The sequence below is a fragment of the Delphinus delphis genome, chromosome 9 (assembly GCF_949987515.2).
Source record: "Delphinus delphis chromosome 9, mDelDel1.2, whole genome shotgun sequence".
Classification (NCBI taxonomy): domain Eukaryota; kingdom Metazoa; phylum Chordata; class Mammalia; order Artiodactyla; family Delphinidae; genus Delphinus; species Delphinus delphis.
Window position 1 is genome coordinate 70,195,289 of NC_082691.1, and position 18,462 is coordinate 70,213,750.

The 18,462-nt window shown below is 40.4% G+C and overlaps 1 protein-coding gene across 2 annotated transcripts in view; it reads right to left on the reverse strand.

The window, feature by feature from the left end:
• Nucleotides 1–18,462, reverse strand: part of DOCK4 (dedicator of cytokinesis 4) — a 482,641-nt gene that overhangs the window by 104,929 nt on the left and 359,250 nt on the right. For both annotated transcript variants that reach the window (XM_060020742.1, XM_060020741.1), the window contains exons 24-25: nt 4,610–4,737; nt 2,175–2,309 (exon numbers count right to left, since the gene is read on the reverse strand). In XM_060020742.1, coding sequence (XP_059876725.1) covers nt 2,175–2,309; nt 4,610–4,737 — 263 coding nt within the window. The remainder of the gene's footprint in view (nt 1–2,174; nt 2,310–4,609; nt 4,738–18,462) is intronic.

Below are 18,462 nucleotides of genomic sequence, written 5' to 3' on the forward strand. Positions count from 1 at the left end.
ACCAAGATGGCCTTCAACGGGGATAGTTAAACACACTGTGGTACATCCATACCATGAAAACTACTGACTAAGGAAAAGGAACAAATTATCTATAGGTACACACACACAATGACCTGGATGAATCTCTAGAGGATTATGCTGACTTAAAAAAAAAAAAAAGCCAATCACAAAAGGTTATATACTGTATGATTCTATTTGTACAACATTTTTTTTTTTTAAAGAAGATGTTGGGGGTAGGAGTTTTATTAATTAATTAATTTATTTTTGCTGTGTTGGGTCTTCGTTTCTGTGCGAGGGCTTTCTCTAGTTGTGGCAAACGGGGGCCACTCTTCATCGCGGTGCACGGGCCTCTCACTATCATGGCCTCTCTTGTTGCGGAGCACAGGCTCCAGACGCGCAGGCTCAGTAGTTGTGGCTCACGGGCCTAGTCGCTCTGCGGCATGCGGGATCCTCCCAGACCAGGGCTCGAACCCGTGTCCCCTGCATTAGCAGGCAGATTCTCAACCACTGCGCCACCAGGGAAGCCCACGTACAATATTTTTTTAATTAATTTTTTTAATCGAAGTAGAGTTGATTTACATTGTTGTGCCAATCTCTGCCGTACAGTGAAGTGACTCAAATACAACATTCTTAAAATGACAAAACTATAGAAATGGAGAATAGATTTTGTGGTTGTCAGGCTTAAGAAGGAGGTGAAGATGGGAGGGAAGTGAGTTTGGCTGTAAAAGGGCAAGATGGGGGATTCCTGGGGTGATGGAAATATTCTGCATCTTGATTAATGTCAATAGCCTAGTTGTGATACTGTTCTATAGTTCGATAAGAGGTTACCACTGGGGAGACTGGAGAAAAGGCACGTGGAATATCTATGTTATTTTTTGCAACTGCACGTGACTCTACAATTATTGCAAAATAAAAAGTTCAGAAAAACATGAAAAGACAGAACAAAAAAATTCAAAACAAAACCCCCCAAACTTTCAAACCCATAATGAACTCCAGTGGTTTTCAGGAAAAAACGACGTTTTGACCATTTACTATGAACCAAATAATAGCTAAATACACAAAGCCAACCCTATGAGGTAGGCAGCATTTTACACATGAAATTCCATCAGACCATGAGAAATTAACTGCTTGCTCTTCTTTTCTTTTAATGAGGCAGTACAGCTATTACACATATTAGGAAGTTTTTTCATACTCTCTTTAACCTTAGTTTGTTAAAAGAAAGAATTTAACTTTACTTCCCAAACCCAGGGCTTGGCAGGAGGAATCAGGTAAATCTTAGCTCTGAAAGCAGAGAAAATAAAATTCAATGCAAGATGGCCATCCTTAAGCATTCAACTCTGGCAGGAGAGCCAGGGTGGACTTTTTATTTTTTTAAGTAAAAACAAAAATTATTTTCATCAGGCGCTAGGCAAACATTCTTAAGACAGGGGTTCTCTAATGCACAATTTGTAAAAATAATGGCAAAATGCTGACATTTTTGTAAATAGTCTATATGTGAAAACTATAGCATCTACTGCCATTTTTGCAAATGGTATTTGGAAGAATGTTCTTAATCAGACCTAAAAAAAAAAGTTTGATCAATTGAATGTGAGTTTTAAATGGAAATCAATTTATGTACCAATCCATCCATCTACGTATCTCTCTGTCGCGCTCTCCACACACACGTATAAATATATACACAAATGAACTATCACATAAATTATGTCTTAATATTTCTTATAAATCATGTTATATTAGATTCATAATAGTGGAGCTTGAAGACATCTTAGAAGTTACCAAGTCAAACTTTCTCAATTCATAGCTGAGGAAACTGAGCCCCCCTCACCCTACCCCAAATTAAGATTCTTACTAGTCATAGTGAAAAATTCAGAATCAGAACTCAGGACCCCCAGCTGCTATTGCTCTATTTCACTATTCTCACTTCCCCAAGCAATTTGATAGATGAAAAAAAAGAATGAAAAGTTATCAAGAAGACTGGGGATTTAGAACCAGGTTAACTTAAATTGGGCAAAGTGAAAATAAACTGTGCCAATTTGGCCTTTCTGTAATTAAAAATATCTTATATTAAAAATATCTTATATGCTGTTTATAAACAGCAACCCAGCCTCAAAGCAACTGAGGCTTTAACAAGCACAACTATGCTGTTTGGTGTGCCATTTGCTTTACGGCCTTACCGTGACATCCTGGAACTGGAGACGCATGGTGGAGCCGGATGGCTGTGGTCGACTGGTGATCTCCAATATGGTCCTCAGCAGGATGTCCAGCAGGCTGGCCACTATCACATCTATTTCCTCCAGCACAGATTTTTCCTTAAGAAAAAAAATAATGTGTTCAGGAAATTGTGGCTTAAAGTATATATTAACCTCTCTTTACTGGAAAAGGGGAAAAAGCACATTTCCAAATATAGAATCAAAGAGTCAGAGAACTCGAGAGCTTGACAGACCTGGACCTCTCCTAAATCACCTAAGTGAATGACCTTTGTTTATAGATAACAAAGGGCACGGAGATGTTAACAGCTTATCCAAGAGCATGCAACTCCACTGTGCAGTGGGTACCTGAGATACAAGATACACCTGAGTGATGTTGTGGAAAGCACCCCAGACTAATTCAGAACACCAGCTATGTCACTAACATGGTGTGTGTCCCTGTGCAAGTCAGTTTGCCTTTCTGGGCCTGATTCTTCACTAAACGTCCCTCTTGGTTTTAAGAGTCCATAATTTTTTGATTTCAGTTTGTGCTTACATTTACTCTTCTCATTACTGGAGTTGCACAGGTCATTTTCCAAAACTCTATTTTAAGTGCAAATGACTATTTCTATAAAAATGATTTTTTAAAATCCCTACATGTAAAGGTTAGCAAACAGCATTCAGTCTGGGTGAATAGTTAGTTACAGACTGGACTTAATGTCATTGGTCATGGTGGGACTGCTTCCCCAAAGCAAAATTAGTACTATCTAAGCCCCCAGGACTTGAGTGAGAAATGCAAATTGCTCTGCACTGACTGTATGTAGTGGATTTGAGTTATTATACCTGCACCAGACGAAGCACTATGATTATAAATACTTTGTACCAAGGAGATTGCCTTTGCAATGAAAACTTTTAGAAAGTATGAGTTTAAAAGAGCTTTTTGGCTAGGATTTTATGATAAACTTTCTTACACTTGTAAGAAAACTACTAAGGATTTTCCCCCAGAGCAGAGTTTCTGCTCTGAATTCCTTATCAGATAAGTACAAAAATTGACTGCAACTTTAACAATGGGAGAAAAAAAAAAAAATCACCTCTACTATCACCTGATGTTTTCAGTTTTCTGCAGTGAACTTTTGAACTTACTTTTAACTCTCAGCAGTTAAGAGTTAGCAAAAACATTCTAACTAGGCCCAGCGTAGCTATGCTTTATTCAATTGGGTGTGTAAAAAGCAATGGTCCTTCCCATGCAGGTGTCTTATACCATACTTTTATTTATTTTTTTCAATTAATTTTTATTGGAGTATAGTTGCTTTACAATGTTGTGTTAGTTTCTACTGTATAGCAAAACGAATCAGTTACACATATATCCCCTCTTTTTTAGATTTCCTTCCCATTTAGTTCACCACAGTGTATTAAGTAGAGTTCCCTGTGCTATCGTACTACACTTTTAGACACAGAGCTTCTGGCCTTTTTCTCTCAAGGGCCAACTCTGTTCCCACAGCACTGGGGCCCTATCTCCACCACCTCCACTGGAAGTCCATGTTAGCTGACTGCTGAGCTCTTCAGAAGGTCATAAGTCAGAGGAACAAAAATGGGGAAACTGTAGCATAGCAGTAAAAGGGAGACAGAGAAATGAATCTTAGCACTCACTGCCAAACCCTGCTTTGTAAAGCTTGTTACAGATGAGGCTCCTTAGTGAACAGATGCAGATTGACAGAACTGAATAGGGCATACTTCATATGTTGACTTCACATCAGACCCCTGAGCCATGAACATGCATACTCCGAGTTGTCCCTGTTTATAAGCAAGCATGTGGTTTTTCTCTATTGACATTGCATTGTCTAGTGCAGTTGTATTGCCTCCAGAGTCAGGAACACGACAGGAATTCCTAAAGCCATAACAATTGAATGATTACTGCCATAACAATTGAGTGATTACTGTCGGGTGAGTAACAGTTGTGGTGCAAGATACCCCCAGGCTCCTGAGGCTCTCCTTTGCTTTCTCTATCTCCAGGGGGCTGGGCCCAAGGCTCACGGCCAAGCTTGGACCATCATCATGCAATCTTTCACATAATGGGCCCAAACAGGCTGTCTTTGCAAGCAATAATTTATTCTCGCCACAGAGCATTCATCAAGATTAAAGACACATGTGGGAGGCTTTGAGATTTCTAATTTTTCTCATTGGGTATTCAGTTCTTTCTTGAAATACAAGTTTAGGAAACCCAGGTTATTTGGGGTTACAGCGATGCCACAAGGTTAAAAAAACATTCCTTTAGAAGAAAAGTAAAAAGTCCAAAGCAGCTGGAAATAAAAGTGAGAGTCTCAAAGGATGACTCTTTGGTGTGGTTTATCTGAAGACTTTTAAAGTTTTATTTCCAGAAGCCATTTGATGGGAACTACATCTTATAACCTGTATTTACTTACTGAGCTATTTTTCTTGATGAGACAAAATACGTTGCTAAGGATCCGAGCGCACATGATCAGGTCCTTCTGTTCTTGCAAGTGCATGTGGAGGTGATGTAACACGACAGGTAAGAGAATATACCGGGAATCTGGAAGGAGAAGAAGCATTAGTGTCACATGGAAGAGTCCCGTGCAAACCTCGTGCAAATCCTTATCTACTCTTTAATCTAATTTTAATTGCTAAATTATTAATACATGTAGTTAGAAAGGTACTAGCTCTACAAGGTTGATATTGAAAAACAGTAGTCTGTTCCCCAACCCATGATTCCTGCACTTGCGAGACCTTTGACTCTTTTATTGAAATAGGTGTTTTTTTGGGTTTTTTGTTTTTTTTTTACTTCCCAATACCTAAATGGCACACTTCTCTTGCTATTTCCAGATTTTTCATTGAGACGGATCATCGACTGACTTCCTAACATGGTAGATGAGAATTTAGTTTTTTCACCCCCTTTTCTTCTCCCCAGCCTCTCAAAAGAGCTGTATACAATTTCTGGCTAAATGAACACTTTGCGTTTGCTGTTATCCTGACTTCCAACCCTTTGTCCAAGATCAGATTTTTGTTGTATTTTTGTTTTTCTCTCTCTGAAAGCTTTCAGGAAATTATTCTTGGTAATTCAAACTTTCATGACTATATGACTTGCCTTGACTCTTTAACTCTATAAACCCATGTCCTTCAGTGCTGGGAACTTGCCTTGAATTATTTCTAGGATTATTTCTTTCCCGCTATTTCTTCTGTCCTCTGTCTGGAACTCTGACTACATTCACGTCATGAATCTCTTCAGCTGTCTTCTACTTTTCTTGAATATTTTTTTCATCTTTTGTCTAAAATTCTGGGCAATTTCCTTACTTTACCTTCCAACCCCTCTATTCAATTTTCTTATTTACACTATCATATATTTAATCTCCAAGTGTCCTTCTCATCTCCAAGTCCAGTGTTGTGGCCATACAACCTGTGCAGTCACACAGATCCCTGTGCCCACAAAGGCCCCGCGCTTGTGTGGACGAAAAATTGTTTCTCGCCATCTGCCTCTACAAGGATGAAGCCACTAGCCACTGCAGTCGCTGACCCTCAACACACCCTGAAAGGAGTTCAGGGTGGAGATCAGGAATGAAGCACTCTGTGCTCTGGGAAAAACTGGCAGAACAGGCCTTCAGATAGTTAGATATTTTTCACAAGATTTTATGAGCCCAATTTCTTACATCTTCTCATATCTAGAAAAGCACTAAAATCATTAACAGAGACATGTGCTTAGCAGCCACCTCCTACCAAAACGTGTGCTTGACTGCACATATCCCCCTTCGCCCGCCAAAATCACATATATACTGACCTCCCCTGCTACCTTCAGAGCAGTTCCTCAGAGCTATCTGGGAGGCTGTCTCCTGGGCTATGGTCCTCATTTTGCTCCAAATAAAACTTAACTCACAGCTCTGGGGTTGTGCGTTTTTTTGTTTGTTTGTTTGTTTGTTTTTTTGTTTTTCAGTCGACACTTGGTGTAATGTTCTGCTGCAGCCATCATGAAATTCTTAATAACTTTCAAACAAGAGGTGTTGCATTTTCATTATGCAGCCATTCGTCTTTATTTCTCTGAATGATCTCTTTATAGCTTCCCATTCTTGTTTCATGGATACACTATCTTCTCTCTCTGGGGAAATCAGAGACAACTTTTTGATTTTTTTTCTCCCTTAATTATCTTTGTCTTTCAAGTTCTTTTTGTTTGTTTGTTTCTTCCTTTTGGCCTCTGCCTTTCACATTAGAGGTTTTTCTCCAGTATTTGGTGATCTTTTATTGTCCCTTCATCTTTTCAAGGGAGGTACTGAAATGCTAACTGGGAAAAAAAAAAATACCTGTGTGCCTAGGTAAGCTTGTGGACTGATGAGGCTTCACCACAAGGAGGCGAGACATGCAGATGGGGGACCCCATCATCAGGGGACCCCCAAATTTCAGAATCTGAGATGTCTGCTCTTGGGCTGGTCAGTTTCTCCAGAGAGAAATCTGCTAATCTCCTCTCTGGGGAGCATGAACCCATCATTTTCTGGGTAATGTGGAATCAAGACGGTAAGTGGCTGGTGGGGAAGTGGCTGGTAGGGGTCCCTCTGTTTAATCTGCTTACAGTGTGGAGCCTCACCCCCCAAACTTAGCATTGTCTGATTCTTCTGAATCCAGGCATGTCTCATTGACTTACTCTAGAGAGTAAACTTTCCATTTTTTGCTAAAATAGAGGAGAGACTGAGGTAGGGTGGATGGGATACTAAATATTCCTTCTAAAGATTTAAAAAATTTCTAGCACCCTTAATCTTCAGAGATACCTCATATTTTCAATTCCTGATCCTTTCTGATACCATCCTGAGTTTTCTGCAATTCTGTGCTATAAACTAGTTTGTTCCTTGGCTCTGCTGCAACTCCATAAACCTGTCTGTGTTTCAGCCTTCTCTTGTCTGCTGTCAGACTTTGTAAAACTGTTGATATCTCTTATGTGTTGCCATCTCCTCTCCCACTCTCCTGAACTTGTGAGATTCCATATTTTTTAAAAATTCCTTTACTGACCATAGATATGAAACCACAATTCAAAAGTTTAGCAAATCAATGCCAGCAATATATAAAATAAGTATTACTTCAGGACCAGATGAGGTTTATCTTAAAAGCAAGTTTTGTTTAACATCTAAAGCTCATATTCATATTCACTTTCATCAGGGAAGAAAGATACATAGAGTTGATTTCCTCTTACGCATGGTAGTTCATTCCTAAAAAGTCACTGGGAACAGTGAAATGGCGAAAAGGGAATCATTTCTCCTAGGAGAAATATATAGGTACTTGTGTATACCTCACAGAGATTACAATCTGAAATCCTAAAATCAACTCATCAAGGTAGATTCTATTTTCTTTATTTTACAAAAGAGAAAACGAGGTTCAGAAGTGTGAAGTGACCTGCCTGAGGGAGCCCCATTAACAGGGATAAGCGTTGGGAATTAAACTGGCCCCAGAGCTGGAGCTTCCTGCCCTCTGCTGCCTCTGCCCTCTGCTCATCCCCACGTGAGTGGAAACGGAAGCAGAGCATCGCCTTGCTCGACCTCAGCTGGGAATGTGTGCATCCCGGAACTCAAAGTGCTCACTACTCTGTGCATGCCCGTGAATGAACATAAAAGTGCCACAGTACTGATTCGGGGGCTACAAATAAGTTTCAGTGAGTCAGTCTGTGAATAATAAACACATGTGTCAATCCTCCCTTAAATGGAAGTCTTATCTCGATCTCTAACTTGGCATTAGTATTTGAAATAGTAAGGTAACAGTAATCTAAAAATTGACTTATGCAGTATATATTTCAATCTTTTGAAAAAGTAACAGTGAATACGCTTATTGTCCTGAAGGTTTATTTTTCAACATGATGTCATGAGCACAAAATTAGTGCCTACCGGGGGCCAATAATGGGCATATTATTTACGAGATGTGTACTTACAAATGCACCAGCCCCTGTCCTGCTCTGCGCGATTTTCTAAAAGATGTCATCTGTGCAACAATTCAAATGGATTAATTTTGGTTTATAAAAAACCATGTGTCTTATAAAGAGTCTGCAATAAATTATAATTCCACTTCACTCATTCAAGGAAAAGTGGATAATCTAAATAACTCTATACCTATTAAAGAAACTGAACTTGCTGTTAAGAGCCTACAAGGAGAATTCTAGACTCAGGTGGCTTCTGTGAATTCTATGAAGCAGTTATTGGAAGAAAGAGTATCAAGTCTGCACAAATCCTCCCAGAAAATAGAATAAACAGGGGATACAACTAACTCATTTTATGAGGCCAGCACTATCTATGCCGAAATTAGCCAAAGACATTACAAAACTACAGATTTGACATTTCTCATCAACACAGATGCAAAAATCCTTATAAAATTTTAACATAACACACACACACACACACACACACACACACACACACAATGATTAAACAGGATTTATCCTGGAAATGCAAATTGATTTAACATTTGAAAGTCAATCAATCAATGTAATTTACCATATTAGCAGTAGATGTAGGAAAAATGCAAAATTCAGCATCCATTAATGATAAAAGCTGTCAGGAAGATAAGAATAGAAGGTAATTTTCTCAAATTGATAAAGGGCATTAATGAAATGCCTGCCATTAGCTAACATAATAATAGTAGAAGATTGGATGAATGCTTTCTCCTTAAGATCAAAAATAAGACAAGGATGGCCAATTTCACCCACTCAGTTTAACCATGCACTGGATTCCTAGACAATAAAATAAGGTATATCCATAGGTGAAAAAGTATATGACCCTGTATCCTAATGAAAATCGTAAGAAATGCAAACAAAGTGTTCACGATTCGGAAAGGGCCTTCAGCAGCGTTTGCCTGACTTCTCTTACTGTCTTCTTTATTTCTTTTAGGAGTGAGGTTAGAAGTCTCATATTTCTTCTAACACCTGCCACCAGGCTACCAGCACAAGGAGGTATGGCCTTAGGTTCACCATCAAAACAAACCACATAAGGCACAGGCATACTTCACTTTAAGAAAACGAACGCGGAGTATTAAAACCCAAACTTGTAAAATAATTCATTGCAGGCTTCCTTTCAACAGGAAGCGTGACCGGGGAACTTAAATACTTATTTACAAATCAATTACTTGAGAAAAAGAACCAAGAAAAGGAAACTGAAAGCTTAAATGACAGGAGTCACTGTCTAGTGATGCTTAATTAGAAAGGAAGATAAAGCTTATCTGATATGTTCTTGCAGCCAGTGGGATTTGATGTCTAAAAATTCAATTTGCAGCCAACTGTTAAGAAAATCTCTACTGCCAAAAAAGTAAGTAAGGTAGACAAATAATTCATGTGTGGTGTGTAGATTTGCTGCTTCTCCATTAGTAGGGCAGTATCAGCCAATGCACAGGATAGAATGGATGGGTAAATGCCCAACAAGCTGACTGGTTAAAATGCTAACGCTTACCTTTAAAAGAAAATACCTGGATTCATCAAGAAGGCTCAAAGGAAAAAGAAGGGAATTCCCTGGTGGAGCAGTGGTTAAGAATCCGCCTGCCAATGCAGGGGACACGGGTTTGAGCCCTGGTCTGGGAAGATCCCACATGCCATGGAGTGCCTAAGCCCATGTGCCACAACTACTGAGCCTGTGCTCTACAGCCCGCGAGCCACAACTACTGAGCCCATGTTCCTAGAGCCCGTGCTCCACAACAAGAGAAGCCACCGCAATGAGAAGCCAGCACACTACATTGAAGAGTAGCCCCGGCTCGCTGCAACTAGAGAAAGCCCGAGTGCAGCAACGAAGACCCAATACAGCCCCCCAAAATTAATTAATTAATTAAAAAAAGAAAAAAGGAAACCCATAGTTGAACAAACACTAACTTCCTAAACATTTAACAACAGTATCCGTTATACAGCTCTTATCCTTGAAAGGGTCAAAACATTCATATTATGTATCTCATATAAAGCTCACTGTATTGTGTCTCACTTTCTGTTTTGCCTGTACACACTTGAGTGGATAAAGCCAGCTCCTGATAGCAATTTCCAGTGGGCGTGGGGCTAGGAAGGAGGAGAAGCAGCTAAAAAATGCTGATGAATTTCCTCCTTGTGGTTGATTTCGAGGAAAGTCCTCATCTTTGCCTCCTCTATCAACAAAGCTTTAGACAACAATCCCTGTAGCCATCTGTCCCCACGGGAGTGAGGTCTGTGAGTCCTGTCGTGGCATGCAGGGTTGCTGGCCACTCTCCACAAACTGTCCCAGCGTGGGCTGGACATCAGCAAGGACACCTAAGCAGCTGCTCTGTGGCAGCCTCAGGACGGGGAGATGGTAAACCAGGTGGGCAAGAGGTCCAGCTGGGGCACAGCTTTGCATGTAGCAGAGCTGCTGGCTGCAGGGAAGCACCAGCCGCACAGGAAGCCCTGAAATCAGAGCTGGGTTAGGTCTTTGTCATCAAAGCCACCAGGAATTGAACTGCCAATGTTACAGCAACAGAACCTGCAAACAAGCCCTTCAGACATTAGAGGACAGACAACATTCAGAATGGAAAGGATCACAGATGACTTAGGGGCTACATGCCATGCAGACAAAGTCAGGATCACAGAAGAAAACAAAATACAGGGCTAAGGATGATCTCTCTGTGTTGTTCTTACCCAGTGGATTCAATCCCCTCCCACACCCCGCACCTAAAGCAAAATCCTAAGGAATGCAAAGTATCCATCAGTGGGAAAGTGCCTTTACCTGTGTTCGCCTGTCTTCTCTTAGTGATTTCTTGATCTCTTTTGGGAGTGAGGTTAGAAGTCTCGTATTTCTTTTAATGCCTGCCACAGGGCTACCAGCACAAGGAGGCCTGGCCTTAGGTGTACTTTTTACTTTTGTCAACTGTGCTCTGCTCCTGGTCTGGGACTCCAGCACTGAACACTGTTCTGTTGTCATGTTCATGCTCAGCCTTAGCTCAAAAGTTGCTTTTGTAATAAAACTTTCCTTCTTTAATGCACATCATTTATTCAATAGCTATTGCTGCTCCATCCTGATCCCTAGCCATGACCCAGTACCTAGTATTCACGAAACGTTTACCAAGCAACTAATATGTACCAGGCACTGTTACAGAAGCTAAGATAAAACTGTCATCAAGATAAATATAGCCCCTGCTCTCTGAGGCTTTCCTTCTGGGATGAGGGTAGGAGACGGACATTAAACAACTAAATCACCAATTCTTTAGTTATTACAGATGTGTTAGGTTATCCAAGAAGTAAAAAGCCAAAGAATGAGAGTAATAATGGGGTGGGTGAGACAGACAGAAGATTTCTGGAGAAATGAGAGTTCAACTGAGCCCTGAAGGGTGCATGGGGGTCAACTAGGTTCAGAAAGGAAGAGGAGAAAGTGGGTTCCAAGCAGAGTGAAGAAATATGGAGATGGGACCAGGCAGGTGGGCCGGGCCAGATCACAAGGCCTGGAGTGTGCCCCCAAAACAGAATAAAACAACTGGGATGTGAATAAAGGAACTGGGTGGGAGTGACATCATCTGGTATGAGTTTCTGAAAGGGAACTATGGCTACACAGATGGACAGGAGAAAGGAGATATGGGGAAAAAGTATAGAAACCACTGAGGCAGGTCAGAGCAGGTGGCAGTCTGTATGGAGAGGTGGGAGCTGGGGAGGGGAGAAATGGCTGGCCATGCGAGACGCTGTGGAGGCCCAAGAGCAGTGGTGGTGGTAGGTGGAGACGAAGGGCAAAGGGAGAAGAGGGCTTCAGGAACGACTCTGAGGTCTCTAGGTGGAGAGCGTTGCCACATAGACTGTATTGTAATTTGCTACATTACTTGTAACCTAATACCTGGAATGGAGTCTGCTCACAATAAACATTTGTTGAATGAATGAATGAGCTACACCATGAGTTCTACTGGATCTGACAGGCAACTGAAATGGACCTGACATTTCTGTGTTCGTGTTTTAACCCAGCTTAAATGGGAAATAAGTAGGTTGCACATCACATTATCGCAGTCCAGTTTGCAGCAACTCCACGGGCTGGCACTCGCCCTGGGCGCCCAGGAGAAAGCAGCTATTCCTAACACCATACTTCAACGCAAACCAAGGCAGCTGCTTGTGGCACTGGAAACAAGACACACATCCCGGCTCTACTCCCCCACCCCCCGGAAATCTGTGCATATGTGATTGAGTGACAGATAAGAAATGAAAAGATAGGGGTCCCCCCTTTCTCCAGAAACGTGCTTGCTCATTCAATCAGTATTGAAGAGATCAGAAACAAGGTCAGAGAACAAAGTTGAAATTGGATGGTGAGTAGCCCAAAATATGTACATTTACCTTTATTTTCAAACGCCACAGATGAAACTTAGGGTTGGCTACGATTTTGGCGATGCATGTTTTTCACCTTAAGTTCTATGTTCAGAGTGGCGCATTACCTAAAACTCCTAATTTTATCGTTTTCTCTTCTAGGGAAAGATGTGGAAATTCTTTTCCAAACAAGCCCCTTTCTAAGTACTTCTTTAAGAACCTGCACTTTAACATGGTTTTAACTAATATATACACCTTAAAAATTTTATGTGTGCCAATCTTTAATAAAAGCCAAGAATAGAGATTGAACAACTATGAAAACTATGAAACTCTCAGCAAGTGCTTTCAGAGCTCCCTGATGGTGGAGGCCACCCAGAAAGGCCTTCGCTCCTAAGTTTTTCCACTTTGAGCAAGGGGACCTGGGGGAAAACACAGATAAGGGCAGCGAGCAGGGAGTGGATGAAGGAATTGAGACTAGAGGGGGCAAAACACTAACGATATTTTAACAAAGGCTTTCTTGAGGTCTCAGGGGATTTAAAAAAAACCCAAAAAAACCTATTTTTATATTGGCTAACCAACATGAAATCTACATTAAAAAAACTAAGGTCTTTACACTTCTTCCAGTGGTCCTGCATTATCATTCTACTTCTAGGGAAAAAGTGCAGCCCTTATTCATGCAGCTCTGCTCATCTTTGTAAGGCGCATCTACTACAGTGCAAGCTCTGGCTAATAGAAAAGCTTTAAGCAAATGGCATTTTCAAAAGTGAAAGAAATTTAATCACTTGCAGTGCCAGAGAAGTCAATACTCAATTACGCTTTAACTATAGTTCTAAGAAATAAAAGCTACCAGGCACCCGTCAACTGTAGTAATATTTCCCTCTTAAAGTTGTCAAATTAATAGATAAACCATCACACATCCTTCCTTTATATTATGGCCTAAAATGGGAGGTGGAATGGGGAGGTGGAGGCATTCATTCCCAGAATAAACTGTAAAAATAGTCTAATAGTCCACCTTCCTCCCTCTCTCCTTTACTTTCATTGCAGCCTTGTATCAAACCCACAAAAGAGCTAACAGGGACCGAGGAGTTTCTGGTGAAAAGGAAAAAAAATGACTTTTGGATGCTTTCTTAAGAAATCCCTACCCTAAGAAATCTGATTCTTTATTTTGTAGGAAAAGAAAGTACCACTGTCATGTTTCTCGTCATTACACACTCAGTGCACTTATGCTCACCTCTATTATCTGCACTGAGGTTTTCCTGATAAACTGCTCAATTATCCCAAAGCAGAAATGTATATGACTTTTTCTTAGCAAGCAAATAGCTCAGCAATGACTACAGACCTCTGCTGAACAATTCAAGTGACAAGCAACGGAGCCCAGTGCAAATCTGATGCAAAACCACGGTCCCCCAGAGCCTGACCTTGCTGTCTGAGAAGACTCAGCACCTGCCCTCTCACCCCCATTGCTCAAACCATCCCTCTGCTCCCGCTCTCCACACTTCCCTGCCCCAACCTCTATACTTCAAATCTACTCTTTTTGCCATTGCTAAAGCTGTCTTCTCTAACATCATTGAGACCTTTTCCTGGCCTTCAAAAAACAGGAAGAATAGAATTGTGGGGAAAAAGGGAAAAGTCAGTTGTTCAATTTTTATACCTTAAGTACGTCTGACTGGACCCCACATGATTTAGACATCAAATAACAACCTGCTTAAATTCCAAATCTGAGCTAAGTCTTTCAGGTCTGGCCAGATGCCCTAGACTCTCACCTTGAGGGTGCAGCTCAAAGGGGTTGACTCAGTCCTGCCTGGCTGTGGAATGCCTCCAGCCCTGAGGCTGCCCCTTGGCCCTTAACTCAAGATGGCTTGAACCTTCCTATCGCTTTTTTCATTCCCTTTTGTGGTGCTGACCTTGTATTGTGTATGTATTAATTTCTAATCTAAGCTCAACTAGAGGTATTCTGCAACCATGCTGCTTCCTTTGTGTGTCTCCTCCACTTTTTTTCTCCTTGGGATTTGTAATGGTTACTTTTATATGTCAATTTGACTGTGCCATGAGAGCCCAGATATTTGGTTAAACATTATCTTGGGTGTGTCTGTGTGAGTGTTTCTGGATGAGAATAACATGTGATTTGGTAGACAAAGTAAAGCAGATTGTCCTCCCCAATGTGGGTGGGCCTCATCTAATCCGCTGAAGCCCTGCATACAAGAAAAGGTGGAGTAAGGGAGGGTTTACTCTCTCTGCCTGTCATTCAGCTAAGAAGTCCATCCTCTCCTGCTTTCAGATTTAGACTGGAATTTATACAATCACCTCTCCTGGTTTTCAGGCCTTGGGACTCAGACTGGAACGACACCATCTGCTTTCTTGAGTCTCCAGCTTGCCAACTGCAGACCTTGGCACTTCTCAGCCTCCATAAGCACATGGGGCAATGCCTTATAATAAATCTCCTTACACACACATACACACACGCACACAGACATACACTATTGGGTCTGCTTCTCTGCAGAACCCTAATATAGGATTCTAGTACTAAGCCAACTTTCAGAACTTTCTCTCTTTCCTAGGGGCTTGTAACATCTACAGTTTTGTTCTCCAAAATGTTTTGAAATTTATTAAAGTGTGGGCCAATTGTGCTCCACATTCCTTTCTAGCTAATATGAACCCCCAGAAAATGAGGTCACTTTCTCAGATTCTTCTCACTTCTCTATCACTAACCAGTTCATCTTTGCTAATCAGAATTCAGCTCAGAGTAGCAATTATCTTTGCCATACACCATGTCCTGAGAAATGGAACTGTCATTATGGCAGTCAAGAATTAAGTACTTTGTCTTCAGCTGAATACATAGCCAGTTGATACCCTGTAACATACTTATCCCTACTTTATTTTGCCCTGTTCAGATTTATAATTTTAATCAGAAAAGTGTCATTTGTAACTTCCATCTGGCCAAGATGTGTGTACTTACATGAATGCAGCACTTCGTGTTCCATTTATTTTACTTTTAGTAAGTAAATAAAATTCATAGACTTCTGAGTGTTTTTGACCTTCTACGCCATCACACTGCTTCTGAACTGTTTGTTTTACCCATATGTAGTAGGCAGAATAAACGGTTGCCCCCAAAGATATCTACATCTTAATTCTCAGAACCTGTGAATATGTTATGTGAAAAGAATACATTAGATGAAAGAGATTTTGCAGAAATGATTAAATTAAGTATGTAGAGATAGGGAGATTATCCAGGTGGGCACCATGTAAACATAGGGGTCCTTACAAGTGAAAGCAGCTAGACAGAGTCAGAGGGAGATGTGAAGACGCTACACTGCTGGCTTTAAAGATGAAGGAGGGGGCCACAAACCAAGGAATGCAGGTGGCCTCTAGAAGCTGTAAAAGGCAAGAAAACGAATTGTCCTCTAGACGCTATACAAAGGAACGTCACTCTGTTGACACCCTGATTTTAGCCCAGTGAGAAGCATTTTGGACTTCTGCCCTACAGACATGTAACATAAGAAATTTGAGTTCCATTAATCCACTAAGTTTGTGGTAGTTGTTGTAGCATCAATAGGAAACTAAGAGGCCAAAACTATATGTAAAACACGAGTCTGATTTCACCATATTTTGGTGATGCTACTCTTTTTTTTGGTTATGCTTCCTAGGTAATATTTACCCATTCTCTGTCATTTGGTTATAGGTATTTTGGGGGAAATAAGACAAAACTGGGGCAACCAAATTCCAAACTCCCTTTATAAAAACTCCTTTCCTTGTTTTAAGAAGTGTGTGTACTTTTTTTTTTTTTTTAAGTAGAGGTCAAATGTATTAGACTTAATCCCTTTACCTGTTGTTCTCTACCAGAGCCTCTCTTACTATGGTTCTCTGCACCCACACAATGCCCTTAGTTACAGTTTTATATTGTCCCTCTTCTTCTTCCAATTAGACAGAATCTGCTTATTTTTGTGAGATTTGCCATGGTCCTTGTAGGGTTCACACTCTCCTCTTAACCACCAGCCAAGACCTCCTACCTGGTTCTTTAACACGGTCTACGGAGCCAATGATTTGCACTGCACATCTTTGCCTCCAGTATCTCATCTTTCAACTGGACTACACAGATGTGCTCCATCTATCCCCCAAGTCCACAGTTTCTGACTTAGAATTTCAGAGTCACTAGAAGTACTTTCTAGGTTTGCTAACACTATTGCTGGGTCCCACGTGATTTAAATAGAAGGTAGTTTGAGCCTTGGAAGGCTCTCAGAAATGCCTGCTGTTTTTCTCCATGAAGACGGCCTCCTTCCAGATGCGCCCTGCCATTTATACATGACGACAGTCTATTTTCCTCAGTAGTGAGTCACTAAACAGCAAGCTAATTCTATCTTCCTGGGGCACTGACAGAAGTCGACCCTCTTACTAACATCTGCACATGCTTCTAAGTGTTCCATTGATCGGGAGCTGCTTTGCTTCCCAAAAGTTTATGCTTCTCCATAATTATCCTCCATGGTGACTGTCCCACATATCATGAGAGGTAGGTTCCCCCACCTCCCCCTCCTCCTCCACACCAGTGTCACCATCACTAAAGCCCAGCACTGGCTCTGAGTCTCTCCTCCAGATCACAAGCACAGACTCTCCAGGGTCCACGCATCCTTGGTCTCTTGAGTCCCTCTATCCTGGCCCCCTAAATAATCTCATCACCTCCCACAGAGAGCTGGTATCTTTTCTTCCAGCTTGTAGCAGCTACTTTTTGTTTCTCCTAAGTTCTGATTTCTCTACCACCTCCTGAGCATCAGTAATCAATAAGAAACTGAGCCCACAGACAGAACACATCTCACAGGGGTAATTAATGAACACAATCCCCCCAAATAATTTCCGTATATTTGAAAACCGTTTTCAACATGTTTTCATGTTGCTCTTTTGGTGTCAGATTTTAACCTAACAAAGAATTATCTGGCCTGTGAGGCAGAAATATGGTAAAAATCATCTATTCTTCTGAGAGGGGAATGAACTCTTCTCAGTTTGGTAAAAAAAAATTGAAAGTCTAGTCAAATTGGGATGCCTGGTCTGGACCTTAACCCTTCCACTTCACACCACCTTTTCTTAACCCTGGAGGAAGCCCTAACCACTGAAGCAGAACCTCTAGGGCTCTCAGGGACAGAGTTTGAAAACTACCATGAGAAACATCTCTTTTCCAGGATGAGATGTATTTTTATGTGGAAAAATCAGAAGGTTGAACTTTCTCTCATGTTGATTCAAGCATTGTTAATTTCAGGAAAAAAATCAGAAACATACTAACAGTCTATCAACAGGAGAAAAAATAAATTAACCATTTTATACACACACACACACACACACACACACACACTCAGTGGAATACTATACAAGAGTAAAAAAGAACTACAGCTATATCTAATAGCATGGATAAATATAAAAGTGTAATATTAGTCAAAAAGACGCACTCTACTTAATGACATTCAACATAATGTCATCATATAAAGACTAAAAGATGAAAATATTTTCAAGAGGTTAAAAAAATATGTTTTTATAGCTACAGAATAAAGGCATAGAAAATAGAAATGGAATCTCTGATAGTGGAAACTTCTATGAAGGAAGCGAATATATACAAGAGGGCCTGAATATTTCTATAATGACAAATCTCTTAAAAGACCTAGAGCAAATATCTGATATTGCTGAGATTTACTCATATTATGCTCTATTCTTGTTTGTATGTTTAAAATGTTTTACAATAAAATAATGTAAAAAAGGTTTATTAAATATATTTTAAACACCATTTCAAAAATACTGCACTATACACACATATCTGCATTCATGTGAAAACATAATTCACAGAAGAATTTCTAAAAGTTTTTGATTCAGTGATAATGACAGAAACTTCTTAAACTTTAAAATGAGACTGGTATTTTATTATTTTTTTCAGAAAAAAACCCAGAAGAAACAAGAGGCAATGGGATTTAATAATAGATATTATGACAAAATCAATCAATAAATAATAGATATTATGACAAAATCAAATTAGTCACTAGCTATTAGGATAAA